Source organism: Scylla paramamosain, chromosome 8, assembly GCF_035594125.1.
Source record: "Scylla paramamosain isolate STU-SP2022 chromosome 8, ASM3559412v1, whole genome shotgun sequence".
Taxonomy (NCBI): Eukaryota; Metazoa; Arthropoda; class Malacostraca; order Decapoda; family Portunidae; genus Scylla; species Scylla paramamosain.
In genome coordinates, this window is record NC_087158.1 from 6,245,951 (window position 1) to 6,264,632 (window position 18,682).

At 41.3% G+C, this 18,682-nt stretch overlaps 2 protein-coding genes across 3 annotated transcripts in view; one reads left to right on the forward strand and one right to left on the reverse strand.

The window, feature by feature from the left end:
* LOC135103183 (DNA-directed RNA polymerase II subunit RPB1-like) overlaps window positions 1-18,682 on the reverse strand; it is a 115,909-nt gene that overhangs the window by 14,491 nt on the left and 82,736 nt on the right. The gene's annotated exons all lie outside the window — the stretch shown is intronic.
* Window positions 7,141-9,023, forward strand: LOC135102741 (uncharacterized). Of its 2 annotated transcripts, none has more exons than XM_064008258.1 (2): window positions 7,141-7,321; window positions 7,394-9,023. In XM_064008258.1, exon 2 carries the CDS (start codon window positions 8,127-8,129, stop codon window positions 9,021-9,023), a length of 897 nt encoding a protein of 298 aa, XP_063864328.1. In that variant the 5' UTR covers window positions 7,141-7,321; window positions 7,394-8,126. The 2 variants fall into 2 exon arrangements, with proteins under 2 accessions (XP_063864328.1, XP_063864329.1); XM_064008259.1 differs by having other exon boundaries at window positions 7,422-9,023.

Sequence of the window (18,682 nt, forward strand, 5' to 3'; positions counted from 1 at the left end):
CCCCTTCATGTAGGAGTGACACAGGCCAAGGGAAACAAAAATTCCAGCAAAAAAAAAAAAAAAAAAACAGCCACTGAGGTGCCAGTCCCCAAACAGTAAAAAATGTTAGTCAAAAATACAAGTTAAGTGTCTTGAAACCTCACTCTTGAAAGAGTTCAAGTCATAGGAAGGTAGAAATACAGAGGCAGGCAGGGAGTTCCAAGGTTTACTAGAGAAAGGGATGAATGATTGAGAATACTGGTTAACTTGCATTAGAGAAGTGGACAGAATAGGGATGAGAGAAAAAAGCAAATCTTATGCAGCAAAACCAAGGGAGGAGGGGAGGCATGCACTTCACAAGATAAGAAGAGCAGTTGGCATGAAAATAGCAGTAGAAGATAGCAAGAGATGCAACATTGCAGCAATGAGAATGAGGCTGAAGACGGTCAGTTAGAGGAAAGGAGTTGATGAGATGGAAAACTTTTGATTACACCCTATCTAAAAGATAGCATACTACATACATGGACGGATAAGGAGGGGTGGGGGTGAGAAAAACTGGTGAAGAAGACTGATGCCTAACTTCACAGAAACTGTTTTAGCTAGAGATGAGATGTGAAGTTTCCAGTTTAGATTATGATTAAAGGACAGAGGACAGACTGAGGATGTTCAGTGTAGAGAAGGGGGATGGTTGAGTTTCACTGAAGAAGAGGGGATAGTTGTCTGGAAGGTTGTGTCGAGTTGATAGACGGAGGAATTGAATTCTTGGGACACTGAACGATACTAAGTTCACTCTCCCCCAGTCAGAAATTTTGGAGAGATCAGAAGTCAGGAATTCTGTGGCTTCCTTGTGTGAACTGTTTACTTCCTGAAGGGTTGGACGTCTACAAAAAGACGCGGAAAAGTGCAGGGTGGTATCATCAGCATAGGAATGGATAGGACAAAAGTTTGGTTTAGAAGGTCATTGATGAATAATAGGAAGAGAGTGGGTGACAGGACAAAACCCTGAGGAACACCATTGTCAATAGATTTAGGAGAAGAACAGTGACCATCTACCACAGTACCAATAGAATGGTCAGAAAAGAAACTCGAGATCAAGTTACCAAGAGAAGGATAGAGGCTGTAGGAGGATAATTTGGAAATCAAAGCTTTGTGCCACTCTATCAAAAGCTTTTGATATGTCTAAGGCATCAGCAAAAGATTCACCAAAATCTCTAAAAGAGGATAATCAAGACTCAGTAAGGAAAGCCGGATCACCAGTAGAGTGGCATTGACGAACCCATATTGTTGATCAGATAGAAGGTTGTGAAGTGATAGATGTTTAAGAATCTTCCTGTTGATGCATTAAAAACTTCAGATAAGCAGGAAATTACAGCAACAGGATGGTTATTTGAGGGATTAGAACGGTCACCCTTTTTAGGAATAGGCTGAATGTAGGCAAGCTTCCAGCAAGAAGAAAAGATAGATGTTGATAGACAAAGATGAAAGAGTTTGACTAGGCAAGGTGCAAGCACAGAGGAGCAGTTTTGGAGAACAATAGGAGGGACCCCATCAGGTCCATAAGCCTTCCAAGGGTTTAGGCCAGCAAGGGCATGGAAAACATCATTGTGAAGAATTTTAATAGGTAGCATGGAGGATGGAGGAGAGGGAGAAACAAGCCCTGAATTGTCCAAGGTAGAGTTTTTAGCAAAGGTTTGAGCAAAGAGTTCAGCTTTAGAGATAGATATGATAACAGTGGTACCATCTGGTTGAAATAAAGGAGGGAAAGAAGAAGCAAAGTTATTGGAGATGTTTTTGGCTAGGTGCCAGAGATCACGAGGGGAGTTAGATCTTGAAAGATTTTGACACTCTATTAATGAAGGAGTTTTGGCTAGTTGGAGAACAGACTTGGCATGGTTCCGGGCAGAAACATAAAGTGTAAGAGATTCTAGTAATGGAAGGCTCAGGTACCTTTCGTGAGCTACCTCTCTATCATGAATAGCAGGAGAACAGGCTGTGTTAAACCAAGGTTTGGAAGGTTTAGGTCGAGAAAAAGAGTGAGGAATGTAGGACCCGATGCCAGACACTATCACCTCCGTTATGCGCTCGGCACACAGTCTCTGGCACAGAAGCAGTAGTCATTCCAAGGAAATTCAGCAAAATACCTCCTCAGTTCCCCCCAACTAGCAGAGGCAAAACACCAGAGGCACCTCTCCTTAGGAGATCCTGAGGATGGATTGGAGCAATAGGACAAGATACAGATATGAGATTGTGATTGGAGGAGCCCAATGGAGAAGACAGGGTAACAGCATAAGCAGAAGGATTAGAGGCTAGGAAAAGGTCAAGAATGTTGGGTGTATCTCCAAAATGGTCAAGGATATGAGCAGGGTGTTGCACCAATTGGAGGATAGCAAAGTTGAAGGCTAGTTCACCATGATGGTCAGTGAAGGGAGAGGAAACCCAAAGATGGTGGTGAACATTGAAGTCTCCAAGAATGGAGGTCTCTGCAAAAGGGAAGTGAGTCAGAATGTGCTCCACTTTGGAGGTTAAGTAGTCAAAGAATTTCTTATAGTCTGAGGAGTTAGGTGAGAGGTATACAGGACAGATAAATTTAGTTTGAGAGTGACTCTGTAATAGTAGAGAAATGGTGAAAAACTCGGAATATTCAAGAGTGTGGGCACAATAGCAGGTTAAGTCATTGCCCACATAAACGCAACATTCAGCTTTGGATTGAAAATGAGAATAAAGAAAGTAGGAGGGAACAGAAAAGGGGCTCAGACACCTATGTTTCAGTGAGGAAAAGAAGATGAGGTTTAGTAGAGGAGAGATTGTGTTCTAGAAATTGAAAACTAGATCTAAGACTGTGAATGTTGCAGAAATTAATGAAGAAAAAGTTGAGGGGGGGTCTGAAGAGACTTAGGGTTGATACCAGAAGACACTAGCCTTGATGAGCATCATCAACAGGACCCACCAAGTAAATTTTTAAGTTGGTTTTTACCTAATTATTTTTTTATTATTTTATTCATAATACTGTACATGCATATCATAAATAAAGATGATGTTTACTAGAGGAGAGGTGATGTTGTACAGATAGAAAATTATATCTAAGACAGCAAATGTTACACAATTTAATGAAGAAAAGCTATAATATACCAGTAAAATGCCTTGGAAGGCGATTAACGAGCAAAGATGTCAGTAAAGCATCAGTGGAAGGGGTATTTCAAGAAGAGAGAGAGAGAGAGAGAGAGAGAGAGAGAGAGAGAGAGAGAGAGAGAGAGAGAGAGAGAGAGAGAGAGAGAGAGAGAGAGAGAGAGAGAGAGAGGCAACTTCAGGCACCCTAGACATCATGCACTTGCCTAATATTCAAATCACTCTAGCTCAAAACTCTGCAAGAGCCCAGTGGTTGTGCTATATACCACTTGATAGGAAATTTCATTTTGTGTTCAGTGGTATCTATCCGCTCTCATTGAGATAAAAGAAAATTGGTGAAAATTGCAGAAAACTGATGGTCACTTTACAAAAAGTTTTGTATTGTATTTTGCATATGCACAGTAGTGTTGCAAATTTCACATGATTTTTCATCATAACTTGTATTACTCTTATTACCAACAAAAATTTGAGCTTGATCAGTTAATTACTTAAAAAGTTGTAATTTTGACTTTGTGCATGTACAGTGCTACTTCAAAGTTGACGTAAGGAATTTTATTAAAATTATAACATGACACCTCTTAAGTTTCATTAAAACTGGTTGAGTAGTTTTTGAGAAATCCCATTTCTGACACCCTTCTACTTTTAGTAAGTTAACTTCACCCAATAGAAGAGATGAAAGCTATATCATATAAAATTGATAGAGGTGTGCTATCATATGATGCTAATTTTGTTACGATCAGCCACGTAGTTCTGGAGATATTAGTGATTGAATAGGGTTATGGTCAGACCGAGCCAGGCCCCTCAAAACGAAACAACAACCTCCATAGTAAACTTTGTTTCGCTCATAATTAATTTGTCACTCTTTCATAAAAGAGAACATAGTTATCCATTCAATCATGATGAGTTCCCCTTCAATACAGGGAGTGTAATATATATACCTCCCATATTTATAATATATGAATTTCTCACTCTTTCATAAAAGAGAACATAGTTATCCATTCAATCATGATGAGTTCCCCTTCAATACAGGGACTGTAATATATATACCTCCCATATTTATAATATATGAATTTCTCACTCTTTCATAAAAGAGAACATAGTTATCCATTCAATCATGATGAGTTCCCCTTCAATACAGGGACTGTAATATATATACCTCCCATATTTATAATATATGAATTTCTCACTCTTTCATAAAGGAGAACATAGAGTTCTTTGTTTAATCATGATTAGTTCCTTTTCATTACATGGACTGTACTAAATACATATTTTTTCTCAAGCTACTTTTTTAGAATACTTTTGGCTTAAGTTGAGAACTTGACCGCCCTGATTTGAGGAATGGTGAAGTGGAGCCACCAGGCACAATATCTACCAATTCACAAAACAGAGCAATGACTAAATTTTGACTTCTCTATTTCCTTAGTTTGGTGGCATCCCTACTTCCTTGATGCCATTTTCCTATCGTTCTATGCCAATAGAATGGAATACATCTACAACAAATAAGAGATAGCCTATAGCAGCGTTCCCTCACATATTCATGGTTTTGCATATTTGCAGAGTTTTCCCTAACCTAACTTAACTAATGGGGAGTTTTCAGAGTTGCAGGTGTCACCACCAGCTCAGTCTTTCAGCCCAAAGAGCCCAAATTATTCTTTCAGTTATAAATTACAGTAACCCAAGATATAACGAACACATATGGGGGGAGAGTGGGTCACTTGAGATGAAAATTTGCAATATATGTGTATAGAAAGAGAGAGAGAGAGAGAGAGAGAGAGAGAGAGAGAGAGAGAGAGAGAGAGAGAGAGAGAGAGAGAGAGAGAGAGAGAGAGAGAGAGAGAGAGAGAGAGGCAGCAGACAGCAGCCTTAAATAGGTTGTTATACCTGAAATTTGGTAAATAGAAGTTCATTATATGAAGGGTTTATTGTACATATCAACTTATTCCCCTTTTATTTTATAGTGCACTGTATTTTTTAATTAAAACATCATGTACTATACATATAATAACTGTTTTTTATTGTCTTAAAGTGAATTGCTTAGTAAATGTGAGATGCATAGTTTAAGGTTTAAACTATAAATATAGGTAGTTCTGATCCTTATAAGGATGGTTTCCCATATTCACAGATTTTAACTATTTGCAGGAGGCTCTGGAATGTAACTCCTACAGATGGCAGGGAAACACTGCATATCTTCCCTCCCACAACAGCGATGCACTTAATGAATTGGGCCAAGATAATTTGTGAAAGCTTTCTGTGTTAAAGAGATGCAGCTAGTGAGCCAATATATATACTGATTGTTCAATTAATCCTTTATGTCATAAAACTTCTCTGAAAAAATCTAGTGAATAATTTTTCCTCTATCACTGCACTGTCCTTGATCTAAATTACATATTAAAACTACACATGATAGTGTAATGATCAGTATGCTTGGTTCACAAACCATATATATATATATATATATATATATATATATATATATATATATATATATATATATATATATATATATATATATATATATATATATATATTTTATTTCACATCCAGGCTACAAACTATAGGTTATCTCCTTCGAAGTAATCCCCCTGGCACCGCATGCACTTGTCCATCCTTCTCTGCCAGGCTTGCATGCACTGCTGGAAGGATTCTTGCGGGATGCTCCTCAGCTCCGTCGTCACGGCCTTTTTGATGTCGTCCGCATCATCAAAACGGGTCCCCTTCATGACCTCCTTGAGCTTGGGGAAGAGGAAGAAGTCGCACGGAGCGAGGTCAGGTGAGTAGGGCGGTTGCTCCAGCACGGCGATGTTCTTCTTGGCCAAGAACTCTCTGATGCTCAGGGCATTGTGAGCAGGCGCATTGTCGTGGTGAAGCAGCCACGAGTTGCCCTGCCACAACTCCCGCCTCTTCTCGCGCACTGCACGAAGCAGACGCCGCAGTACTTCTTTGTACACATGTTGGTTGACTGTCTGGCCCTGTGGCAAGAACTCGCAGTGGACGATGCCCCTCACATCGAAGAAAGCGATCAACATGACCTTGAAGCTGGACCTGGACTGCCTTGCTTTCTTCGGCCGTGGCGACGCCGGACTCTTCCATTGAAGGCTCTGGCGTTTGGTCTCCGGGTCGTACTCAAATACCCAGGACTCATCGCCGGTGATGACTCTCCTGAGCAAGTCTGGTTCAGTTTCCAGACGCTCGAGGATGTCCTGACACACCTGCATGCGTCGTCCCTTCTGGTCATCGTTCAGGAGTCTCGGCACCATCTTCGCACAGACTTTCCGCATGCCCAGATCTTCAGTGATAATCTTCCACACGCTGTTGTGGTTCATGCCAAGCTCATCTGCGATCTTTCGAACAGTCAACCGACGATCGTCACGCACCATCTGCTTGACACGCTCAACATTGGCCTCATTCCTGCTCGTTGAGGGTCTTCCACTCCTGGGGTCATCTTCCACGTCCTCCCGGCCCTCTTTGAACCTCTTGCACCACTCAAAAACACGTGAGCGTGACATTGTCTCATCCCCGTACACTTTTTGCAGCATACCCAGTGCTTCTGACGGCGTTTTCCCCAACTGCACCAAAAACTTCAAGTTTGTTCGCTGTTCAGCGCTCATTGTTAAACGACCTGCAACAGAGGACATGATTTTAAAAGCACGTAAGAAAAAGATTAGTGACTGTAGAGGGTTGGGAGCGCAGTTGTATACTCCAGAAGGATTACTTTGAAGGGGAAATATGGTGGTTTGTGGCTTGGGTTTGAAATTCATCTTTTAGGACACCAGTCCTGGAACTTTAATGACACACCTCGTGTATATATATATATATATATATATATATATATATATATATATATATATATATATATATATATATATATATATATATATATATATATATATATATATATATATATATATATATATATATATATATATATATATATATATATATATATATATATATATATATATATATATATATATATATATATATATATATATATATATATATATATATATATATATATATATATATATATATATATATATATATGTAAGAAGTTGAAGTGGGCGCGCCTGCGAGAGGCTCACAGACTAGTCAGCGAGTCCCGCCAAAACGAGTCTTAAGGCCCTGGAGGTTTGTTGTTGTGGGAATTTTGGCGGGAGAGGCGAGCGAGAGAGAGACAGGGTGCAGAGTAGTGGTGGATTTGCCATTTGATTTGCAGGTATGTTATTGGGATTTGTTGTATTCTTTCATGGTGAAACAGTGTACATTGGGGGACATTATTGGGAGATAGGGTGGTGATTTGTACGCTTGGTTGGCAGGAGTTTGGTCTTGGCAGTGTGCTGTGGGACGTCAGTGAGGTGGCACCGTAGCAGATACTGTGAACTAAGGAGGCTGCAGTGAGGAACTTGCTGTCCCTGGCTGCTATGGTGTTAGTACCGCCGTGCATGGAGGATGAGCTGCAGTACTTCAGGGTAGTGGTAGTGGTGTACCTTCAGCGCGTTGGGTCGGTGTGCGGTTGGGCCTATAGGGTGTGAGGGTCCTGGGGGTACTGGTTAGGGTGGGACTGTCAGTGGCATATAACATTTCTTGTGTTGGTGCGTGAAGTGTTTATTTCTCCTGTTTATTTGTATGTGGATTTACCCATTTTCTCATGGGATCAGGTATTTTGGAGTGCCAGCAGTGTGGCCTCTAAGAGTGTTAAGCACTCATATTTTATTTGTGTTTTCTTTATTATGTACTCATTTGTGTTTTCTTTATTATGTATTCAATCATTAAATTTTTAAATTGTGGCCCAGGTTTCTGTGAACCTAAGCAGGAGGTTTAAATTAATCAGTGGGTTCTTGTGGTGAGTGCTTGGTGAGCCTAATTAAGGTAGGTTAACTGTGCCCTAGTTTTGCACTCATTACAATTGGTAGCAGAGCGTAGTTCTATGCCCTTTTGGGGAAATTGTTTCAAACTCCTGCTTGGGTCCAGTGCTTTTGGCAAAATCCACTTAAGTGTTAGTGTGGCACTACTCCTGCACAATGGAGGATTTGTTGTGTTTGGGTGATGTTGATGGCCAAGGTGTAGCTGGGGTTAAAGTTGAGTGCAAGGAGGAGAGCAGGGAGGTGGAAGTGACCCCAGAGGTAGTTGATAAATTAATCAGTAGCAATGCTCAGTTATCCCAAGCAGTGGCACAACTGTGTAATAAGTTTGACCAAATGGGGCACATGCAAAATATGGTGTGGTCACGTCCTGTGCCCACTATTGGAAAATTCTCTGGAAGGGTACGGAGGGCCAGTGAGTTGGATGACTGGGTAGAGGATGCCACAGAGAAAATAAAGCAGCTGGGATTACAGGGCTCTGAGGGAGTGTCATACCTGTGTGGGTTCTTGGAAGGCCCAGCCCGTCGAAGGGTCCGCAACAGTACTGTGAAGACTGTGTCTGACCTTTTTGATTGTTTGAGGTCTGCTTTTGGACCAGAACTGAATTATACAGACTTAGAAAAACAGCTGCATGCTCGGGTTCAACAGCCAGGTGAAGGAGTGTGGGAATTTGCTGATTCTCTGGGTGTTATTGTGGATAAAATGTACAAAGTGAGAGACAAGGGAGATAAAGAACGGCAATGGCTGCTAACTACATGGTTCTGTAGGAATTTGAGAGACAGAAAAGTAGGAGTGAAGTTGGGAAAATGGTGGGAAAAGCACCAGCCTGTGAAGTGGGAGGACATGGTTCAGCGAGCAGCAGACCAAGTGAGTGAGGCTGAGCGGATTGTGAAGGAAGAAGCAGAGTTAGTGAGTGGGAAAAAGCCAGAGAGAGTTGTGAGGAGTACCCTTTCTTCACCATCTTGCTCCTTGTGTGGACAACATGGACACTTGGGATATCAGTGTGAACGGTTCAAGGAGTTGGTGTCCAAGACAGCGGGAAACGGGAGTCCTTGAGAACAAGGGGCCAGCTCTCAAGGCCTGACGACAGGGCCCCCACTACAGCTCAGATAAGGAGTGTGACTAATGTGACCGAGGAACGGAATGATGTAAAAAGAGGGAAAGTTAAGTTGTTTGGAAAGACTCTGAGGATAGATGCGTTGGTGAATGGTATACCTGTAAGTGCTATGGCTGATTCTGGTGCTGAGGTCAGTCTGGTGACAGAGGAATGGTACAAACAGCACCTCCTCCCCAAGCAAGCTGTGATCTATGGGATGGACATTCGGATTACAGATGCAAATGGGAGGGAAATTCCCTGTTTGGGTTATGTGAAGGTGAATGTGGAAATTGAGGGAAAAAGTGTTAAAGACTGTGGACTTTTTGTGAAAGGTGGTGGTGGGGAGAGTGGTGTGGTGCAGGGCACTACATTGCCAGTGTTGTTTGGGATGAATGTGTTGAAGGGAGCCGTGCACCTGGGGCTAACTGAGAAGTGGGGCAGGTGTGTCCGTGCCATTGAGGCAAAATTGAGGGTGACACAACAGCCTCTGGGGTTTGCTGTAATTCAGCAGCAACAGGATTTAGTAATCCCGGCTGGTACCAGAAGAATAATGAGAGTGTTTGTGGAAAGTTTACAGGAAGTAGATGTAGATAGTGTGGTGTTGGAGCCCTTAGTGCCTGGTGAGGGCTACTGGGTGCCTGAAGGTTTGTGTATATTTCCCAGTTATACCAGAGTGGTTAAGGGTGAAGGATGGCTGTCAGTGGGTAACCTGGGACAAGCAGATGTGCAATTCAGGCCACAGTGGAAGGTAGCCAAAGTTTCTCATGGAAGGGAGGTTACTGTGGGAAGAGCTCACACACACACAGTAGCTCAGACTGCACCTCCTTCAGTGGTTAAGGAGTTCAAGGACAGACTAGGGGTGCAGGTGGATGAGAGTCAGCTTGATTCAGCACAGTTGGAGAGACTGGATGGATTGATCCATGAGTACGGAGATGTGTTTGCTGAAAACGAGCAGGATTTGGGATGTGCTACTGGAGTGGAGCATGAAATTCACCTCAATAGTGCAGTGCCCATTCGCCTTCCATACAGACATATTCCTCCCCCATGTATCACTGAGGTTAAAGCTCATGTAAAGGGACTGTTGGAACAGGGAGTGATAGAGGAGAGTGTGAGCCCATATGCAGCCCCAATAGTGATGGTGAGGAAGAAAGATGGTTCGCTGCGACTTTGTGTTGATTATCGAAGGCTGAACGAGGTGACAGTGAAAGATGCCTTCCCATTACCAAGGGTACAAGACACACTAGATGCATTAGCCGGGGCGCAGTATTTTTCTTCTTTTGATTTAGCTGCAGGTTATCATCAGATTCTTGTGCGGGCAGAAGACCGGCCCAAGACTGCTTTTGTAACACCATTTGGCCATTATCAATATGTGCGCTGTCCTATGGGGTTATCCAATAGCCCAGCAACATTCCAAAGGTTTATGGAGTATGTGTTTAGCGATCAGGTTTTTGTGACTCTTTTGGTGTATCTGGATGATTTGTTGGTGTTTGCTCGGAGTGTGGATGAGCATCTGGATAGACTGGAGGGAATGTTGAAGCTTTTGAGGAAACATGGGCTGAAGTTGAAACCTTCCAAATGCCACATACTAAAGCCCCAGGTTAGGTACCTTGGATTTATCATTTCTAAGGAGGGAATTAATACAGACCCAGAGAAAATACGGGCTGTACAGGAGTGGCCAGTTCCGCGCACTGTTAGGGAGGTCAGGGCATTTGTCGCATTCTGCTCCTTTTACAGAAGGTTTGTGAAAAATTTTGCGAAGGTGGCTGCTCCGTTGCATGCTTTGATGAGTGGTGATTCTAAGGCAGCAGTGAGTGATTATTGGGGGAAGGATGAGGCCAGAGCATTTGCCTTGTTGAAAGAGAAGTTAAGTCAGGCTCCAGTGTTGAAAAGTGCAGATTACAGCAAGCAGTTTGTGGTGGAGACAGATGCTAGCTTTGAAGGACTGGGAGCAGTTTTATCTCAGGAGCATGATGGGAGGTTGCATCCGGTGGCTTTTGCAAGTAGAGGTCTCAGAAAGTCAGAGCGGAACATGAGCAATTACAGCTCTAGGAAGTTGGAGCTGTTGGCTCTGAAGTGGGCAGTGACAGAGCAGTTTAAGCACTATCTGGTGGGTGGACATTTTATAGTGCTGACGGATAATAATCCACTGGCACATTTGAACTCTGCCAAGCTTGGGGCAGTGGAGAGTAGGTGGCTGGGTGACTTGGGAAGGTTTGATTTTGAGGTGAAATACCGGCCAGGGAAGGAGAATGGTAACGCGGATGGATTGTCGAGGAGGCCCCAGGAATTGATTGAGGGAGGAGAGGAAGAGAAGGAGATATGGGAAACCAGTCCTAACACCTCGGTGAAAGGGGTGGCTGTGATGCAGGTATGGCGTGGTGCCAGTAAGGAGCAGCTTAGGGATATGCAACAGTCTTGTCCAGTTGTAGGGAAGTTGTGGAGACAAATGATTGGTAGAGTGAGGCCAGCAGAACTAAGGCAGTTGCTACAAGTAGAGGAGTTTAGGCAATGGTGGAGAGTGAGAGGGTCCCTCATTATGAGGCATGGGGTGATCTACTGGCGTGGAAGGGAGACAGATTCTAGGAAGTGGAAAGTGGTGTTGCCAGTGAATCAGAGACAAGAAGTGCTTAAAGCCGCTCATGATCAGTGGGGTTATCAAGGGGTTGCTAGAACAACGTCACTAGTGAAGGATAGGTTTGCTTGGCCAGGACTACATGAAGACATCAAATTGTATGTGGCAAAGTGCAAAGTCTGTGTCATGGGGAAGGAGGAGGGTGTGCGGGCCAAGACTAAGTTGGGTACGTTGGAAGCCAACCGCCCCTGGGAAGTGTTGGCTGTTGACTTCACTTTGCTGGATCCGGCCAGGGATGGCAAGGAAAATGTATTGGTGGTGACGGATGTGTTTAGCAAGTTTGCCCTGGCCTTTCCTACTAAAAACCAAAAGGCAAGCACAGTAGCCAAGATCTTGGTGGAGGAGATTTTTCACCGTTTTGGTTGCCCAGAAAGGGTACATAGTGACCAGGGTAGGAATTTTGAGGGAAAGTTAGTGCAGGAACTATGCAAGTATTACCATGTAGCCAAGTCTCGTACCACCCCGTATCACCCTCAAGGAAATGGGATCTGTGAGAGGTTTAACCGCACCTTACATGGGATGTTAGTTACCCTTGGTCAGGAACAGCGGGAGCATTGGCCTAGGCACTTGTCAAGCCTCACTGCCATCTATAATACCACACCCCATGCTGTCACTGGTTTTTCACCCCATTATTTGTTGTTTGGTGTGGAGCCCCATTTACCTTTGGATAGGTTCTGTGAGGAAACTGATAGTGAGCCTACTAACCATAGCATGTGGATTAGGAAGCTCAGAGAGACACAGGAGGCTGCTTGGAAAGCAGCTAAGTTGAACATCAAGAGTTACCACAATACCAATAGGTGGAAGCGTCAGGAGCAAGGAAAAGCAGAGCCATTGAGGGTGGGACAAAGAGTGTTGCTAAGGGACAATGCAGTACTAGGTAGGAGGAAGATTCAGCCTAAGTTTGCAGCTGAGGTGTGGGAAGTTGAGGAGGTGTTGGATGGGGTGAGTGGGGTGTATAGGGTCAGACCAGAAGGTGAGTCCGGCTGTAGTAAGGTGTTACATCGCAGTAACTTGCGTCCTTGGAATGGCAGTGAGGGCCATGCAGGGACAAGTAATGAAGTGCCAGCAGGGACAAGTAATGAAGGGCCAACAGAGGAGGAAGAAGTAGAAATGCCAGATATGACAGAAGTGTTAAAGCGCTTTGGGTTTCCAGAACCGGACTCAGAGGAACAAGTGGACTCAGTGGTTGAGCAGGAGGGAGAGGATGCCCTAGGGCCTGGTGAAGAGCCAGATGAACAGAGTGGTGAAGGCTCAGAGCAGGTTAAAGGGGTTCAGGCCCCTCAACTCAGGAGGTCTAGTAGGATTGCTGAAAGGGGTGCAACGGGTTCGTCTTGTGTTGGCTGTGGGGATTGTGCATGAGGGCATGCACAAAGTTCAGGGGGGTGAGTGTAAGAAGTTGAAGTGGGCGCGCCTGCGAGAGGCTCACAGACTAGTCAGCGAGTCCCGCCAAAACGAGTCTTAAGGCCCTGGAGGTTTGTTGTTGTGGGAATTTTGGCGGGAGAGGCGAGCGAGAGAGAGACAGGGTGCAGAGTAGTGGTGGATTTGCCATTTGATTTGCAGGTATGTTATTGGGATTTGTTGTATTCTTTCATGGTGAAACAGTGTACATTGGGGGACATTATTGGGAGATAGGGTGGTGATTTGTACGCTTGGTTGGCAGGAGTTTGGTCTTGGCAGTGTGCTGTGGGACGTCAGTGAGGTGGCACCGTAGCAGATACTGTGAACTAAGGAGGCTGCAGTGAGGAACTTGCTGTCCCTGGCTGCTATGGTGTTAGTACCGCCGTGCATGGAGGAAGAGCTGCAGTACTTCAGGGTAGTGGTAGTGGTGTACCTTCAGCGCGTTGGGTCGGTGTGCGGTTGGGCCTATAGGGTGTGAGGGTCCTGGGGGTACTGGTTAGGGTGGGACTGTCAGTGGCATATAACATTTCTTGTGTTGGTGCGTGAAGTGTTTATTTCTCCTGTTTATTTGTATGTGGATTTACCCATTTTCTCATGGGATCAGGTATTTTGGAGTGCCAGCAGTGTGGCCTCTAAGAGTGTTAAGCACTCATATTTTATTTGTGTTTTCTTTATTATGTACTCATTTGTGTTTTCTTTATTATGTATTCAATCATTAAATTTTTAAATTGTGGCCCAGGTTTCTGTGAACCTAAGCAGGAGGTTTAAATTAATCAGTGGGTTCTTGTGGTGAGTGCTTGGTGAGCCTAATTAAGGTAGGTTAACTGTGCCCTAGTTTTGCACTCATTACATATATATATATATATATATATATATATATATATATATATATATATATATATATATATATATATATATATATGAACAAGTTTCTTGAGCTTCATATACGAGTACTTTTATATATATTACACAAAGTCCATGACAACTGAAAAAAACTATGCAAATAATGCAATGTAGCAGTACCATCAAGGTAACACCAGTGTGCTACTAGTACTGCTGCCATCCACCTTCTGACCTGCTCAGATGAAGCAGAAGTGTTGTCTTCTTGAAAAGAATCCTCAGCCACCACACCAGACCGCTCATTGCTGTGGTAGTGTTGGGAGTAGAAGTTGGGGTAGTGGACAGGAGGAATGACACTGCCCTCACTCTGTGTTGAAAATATATGCTGCCATAAGATGGAGAAAATACTGAATCTGATACTGAAAGAAATAAAGAACAAAATTGTTTACAAAAATTTTATCATAATTTTTTATAATATCAAGCAAATCTACAGAACATAGGACAACTCTACAACAAGCGGGCTCCAGGCTCCAGGCTGGCAAGCTTGAATAGTCTACACATCATATAAACTTTTGACTGAATAAAGATTCCGATGGATCCATGCTATTTTACAGGATTTAAGCTTTTAACAATGATACAAGTTCCCCATCAAAGGAACAACAAACTAAAGTCAAGTATGCGATCTCCTTCACTTTGTGTGCCTTCTTGTTGCAGTAAAATAATGCTCAGCTTCATTTATCCAATTTTCATGGTCTAAACGAAACCTTTCTTATCAAAGATAATATAAGTTGTGGGATTTAGTTCACAATCAAATCAACATTTCTCTATTTTACCTACATCTGACATCTGTATTCATATGAATTTTTCTACAGCTACCCACCCACCAAGAGAGGAGTGCTGTGGAGATCTCCATCACCCACAATAAGTCCCTGAAATGCCTAAATAAACTTGGGATTCATGTCAAATAAAAACAAAACTCACTGGGACATAGTACACATTTGCAAGAGTCCAAGGCAAGACTATCCCACCATCTGTGTACTATGGAATGTTCCCAACAACTGGAGTTACCCACAACTGAGCTGCACTTGGTGCCAATGACCACTCATTCTCAGATACCCAACTCCTAAGCAAATCATTGCTGCATCTGATTACCACTAGGACAATACTTAGTAAAAATTAACAAAGGTGGGGAGTTCCTCAGTCTATTTCCATTACTGGGTAGGATACAGATGGAGAAATAGTACAAAAGACAGTTCAGTATTTGGTACAGTAGAGAACACTAACCCTCACCTATAGAAAGAGATCAGCCATCAATACTTTCAAAGGAATAATTTCATCACTGTAATATGGTTCTTTTTCAGGTCCCTTCAATAAACCTTGCATGTCACTAGGTCATGGACCATGCTTCTATGAAAAGGCACAGATCAATGCCTCTTATGAAAGAGCACAGAGTTGATCAGGAATGAAAAAAGAAAAACTTAACTGACTTTGGAATCAAATATCTAAACTACATCTCTGTAAAAAAGATAGGGAGACTGACAGAAATTTAATTGGAAAACATTTTATACAACATGGACAACCAAGGTCATGTGACCTTCTTGACATAATTCCTCCTATCAAATCACAATCTAAAAGCTTAAACACCTGATACATTGAGCCTCCTACACACATTATGAACAGATGGTTCCCAGCCTTTTTTAGGAGATTAGTACAATGCCATGTTAACCTTCACATTATCATCCAAACATCAATTTAAAAAGCTAAATACTTATCAAGTGAATTTACACATGCTTCAACACTCATATGCAGAATCCTGCACACAAACTTGACATGCCTTTGACAACTTTTTTATTGTCATATAAGAGAAATAATAAATCACCACCTCATTTCCTTCCCTCTTATGTTGCTTAGTGTTTTGAGGACATGCTGCCATACATACATAGCACAACACAAGTACAAAAATTAAGAGTGAAACATTGTGAAAACAAGGAATAAATATGTTTCATGTGACAGCATAGGAAGTGAAGCACAAGAAGTACAAGTGGCTAGGTGTACAGGCCACACACCTACCTGGCTTGGTCTCAGGTTCAACACCCGGGCTTGGCGGGGCACGGCGGCCATGCCTGCTGCTAATGACCTGGCCTGTACCTGGTTGATTCGGGCTTCATCCTCAGCCGTCAAAAGCTTGTTGTTGATAATTCTGTGCCATCATCAGGAAATGGAACAGAAGGGAAGGGGAGGTGAAGAGAAAAAAGACAGTGGGTAAGGATATAAGAACTTCTGAAAATATGCAATAAAGGGAGAATGGAAAAAGGAAGATGACAATGAAATTTAGGAGATTACAAGGAGGTTGGTGGGTTCCCCTTGTTACTAATACTGTACATACTGTATATGGATGAATAAAGCTACAAAATATCTTTTATCTTGCCTCCTTAAAAAAAAGTCAATACTGACCTTCATTAGCATCCTTAAAAATTTCATCAGATACAAAACAAAACTGCTGTTATAGTGACTTAAACACTCCATATCATCTGTCAGCCCCTGCAGGCTCCACACTGAATAAAAGGGTCACACCTGTCAGTACAGCAGTCATGTGAACCTTTATGACTTGTCTCACAGTACTTGCACACAACCAAAATATATAAATGACCACATATTTTACACTTCCCTCAGCTTGTTAAGTGTGGTTCAACAGCCCCCACAACAAATGATCTGTCTCATTGTAGCAACAGCATGTCTTTATCAACTGCACACACACACACACACACACACACACACACACACACACACACACACACACACACACTAGCTCTAATTTTGTATATCATTTTATGTAAATTATATGCTAAATGACCAAAGAAAATATATGTCTGTAAATGATGCTACAGTCATGAAGATAATCATGCAAAATGAAAAGTGGAGAATTATCAGAAAATTCTGAATATAATGGAGCCAATCTGATTATTAACATGAATATGACGGAGTCAAGATTGACAAATGGAGCTAAGAAATAGCATATGTTGGAAATGGGACAAGAGGATAAAGAAACAAAGATGGATGGTCGTAGAACAAAGTGATAGAGTGAGAGAAACTTGGAAGTAGCACTAGAGAAATGAATATGATTACTTCAAGAACTAAATAAATGTTGATAAATTTGAAAGTGGTGTATATACATATATATATATATATATATATATATATATATATATATATATATATATATATATATATATATATATATATATATATATATATATATATATATATATATATATATATATATATATATATAGCTGGTCGTTATGACGAAAAAAATTTATCATGATAACTGATAAATCGGTAACAATAACCTTATCAGTGATGACTGATAATTGGCAATAAATTTATTGCCCAATAACCAATAACTGATAAATTGATAAATCTAAAATTCCAATACCACCGATAACAATGAGTGTTTTTGAGCTTGTTACCTATAAAAAAACATGAAAATTGATGCAAAGCACTCTATAATGGGAAAGAAAAGGACATTGCAAGAAAAGTGTATAATAAGTGTTTTATAGTTCAAAAGAACCACAAGGCAAAAAATGAAAAAAAAAAACTAGTGTATATGAAGAAGTTTCGTAGATACCAAAATGCTGAAACTCATGAACAACACTCTTAATTGAGAAACAGAACAATTTTACTAAATGTGTGTATTTTGAGTGCTTTTCACATTCTTAGTTACCAAAACCCTAAATTCAATGCGAAACCAGCTTTATGTGGGAAAAAAATGACATTACCAGAAAAAAATGTCTTTTGAGTGTTTTTGAGCGTGTTAGGCAATAAAGCACTAAAAAGGAGGGCAATCACATTACATTGGAATAAAACCAATTTTTAATAAGAACTTGCCTTTAAGTCTTTTTGTGCTCCTTATATACCAAAACACTAAAACGCATGCAAAATACACTTTATGGTTAAACAGAATAACATTACCAAAAACATGTATTTTTAGTGTTTTTAATAATAATAATAATAATAATAATATATATTTATTGGTCACGAAACATACATGAAATTTGTGTTGTGTGTTTTCATAAAAGATTGAATCATTCATACAAGGTCTAAAACTAACAGGTCTTATTAATCTAAAATATTCATACTCACACGATTAAAACATAAAAAGATAACTGGTACATATAAAGATAACTGGTAACTGGTAACTGGTTCCCAAGCCTTAATATAGTTAGCTATGATATGTTTCGAGGGTCACTATTTAAAATTCTGATACTTGCCGGCACAAAGGACTTACACAATCTGGCTGTTCTACATTTTGATGATCTCAGCCTTTTCCCTGAGGGTAACTTTTGGTTATGGCCGTTCAGTGGATGTGTTACGTCATTGATAATTACTCCGCATCTTTGTAGAGAGAACTTTCTGTATATATCCATCAATGAATTGATATTTTTTACGCCTAATTTTGCACAGTTTTTGATTAATCGGGTTAGTTTATTTTTAGAATCAGAGCTACAATTACCATACCAACATGTGATGGAAAATGAAATGACTGACTGCACTACTGCTGTATAGAATAACTCCATAATTTTAGTGTCAATCTTAATTTTCTTAAGTTTCCTCATGAAATGCATTCTAGAATTAACTTTTTTATATATTGCCTCGAAATTACTATTAAAATTGAACCCATTATCTATTACTGTGCCGAGGTATTTGTATTCCTTAACTGTGTCAACGAGTTCTCCGTTTATGTACAGC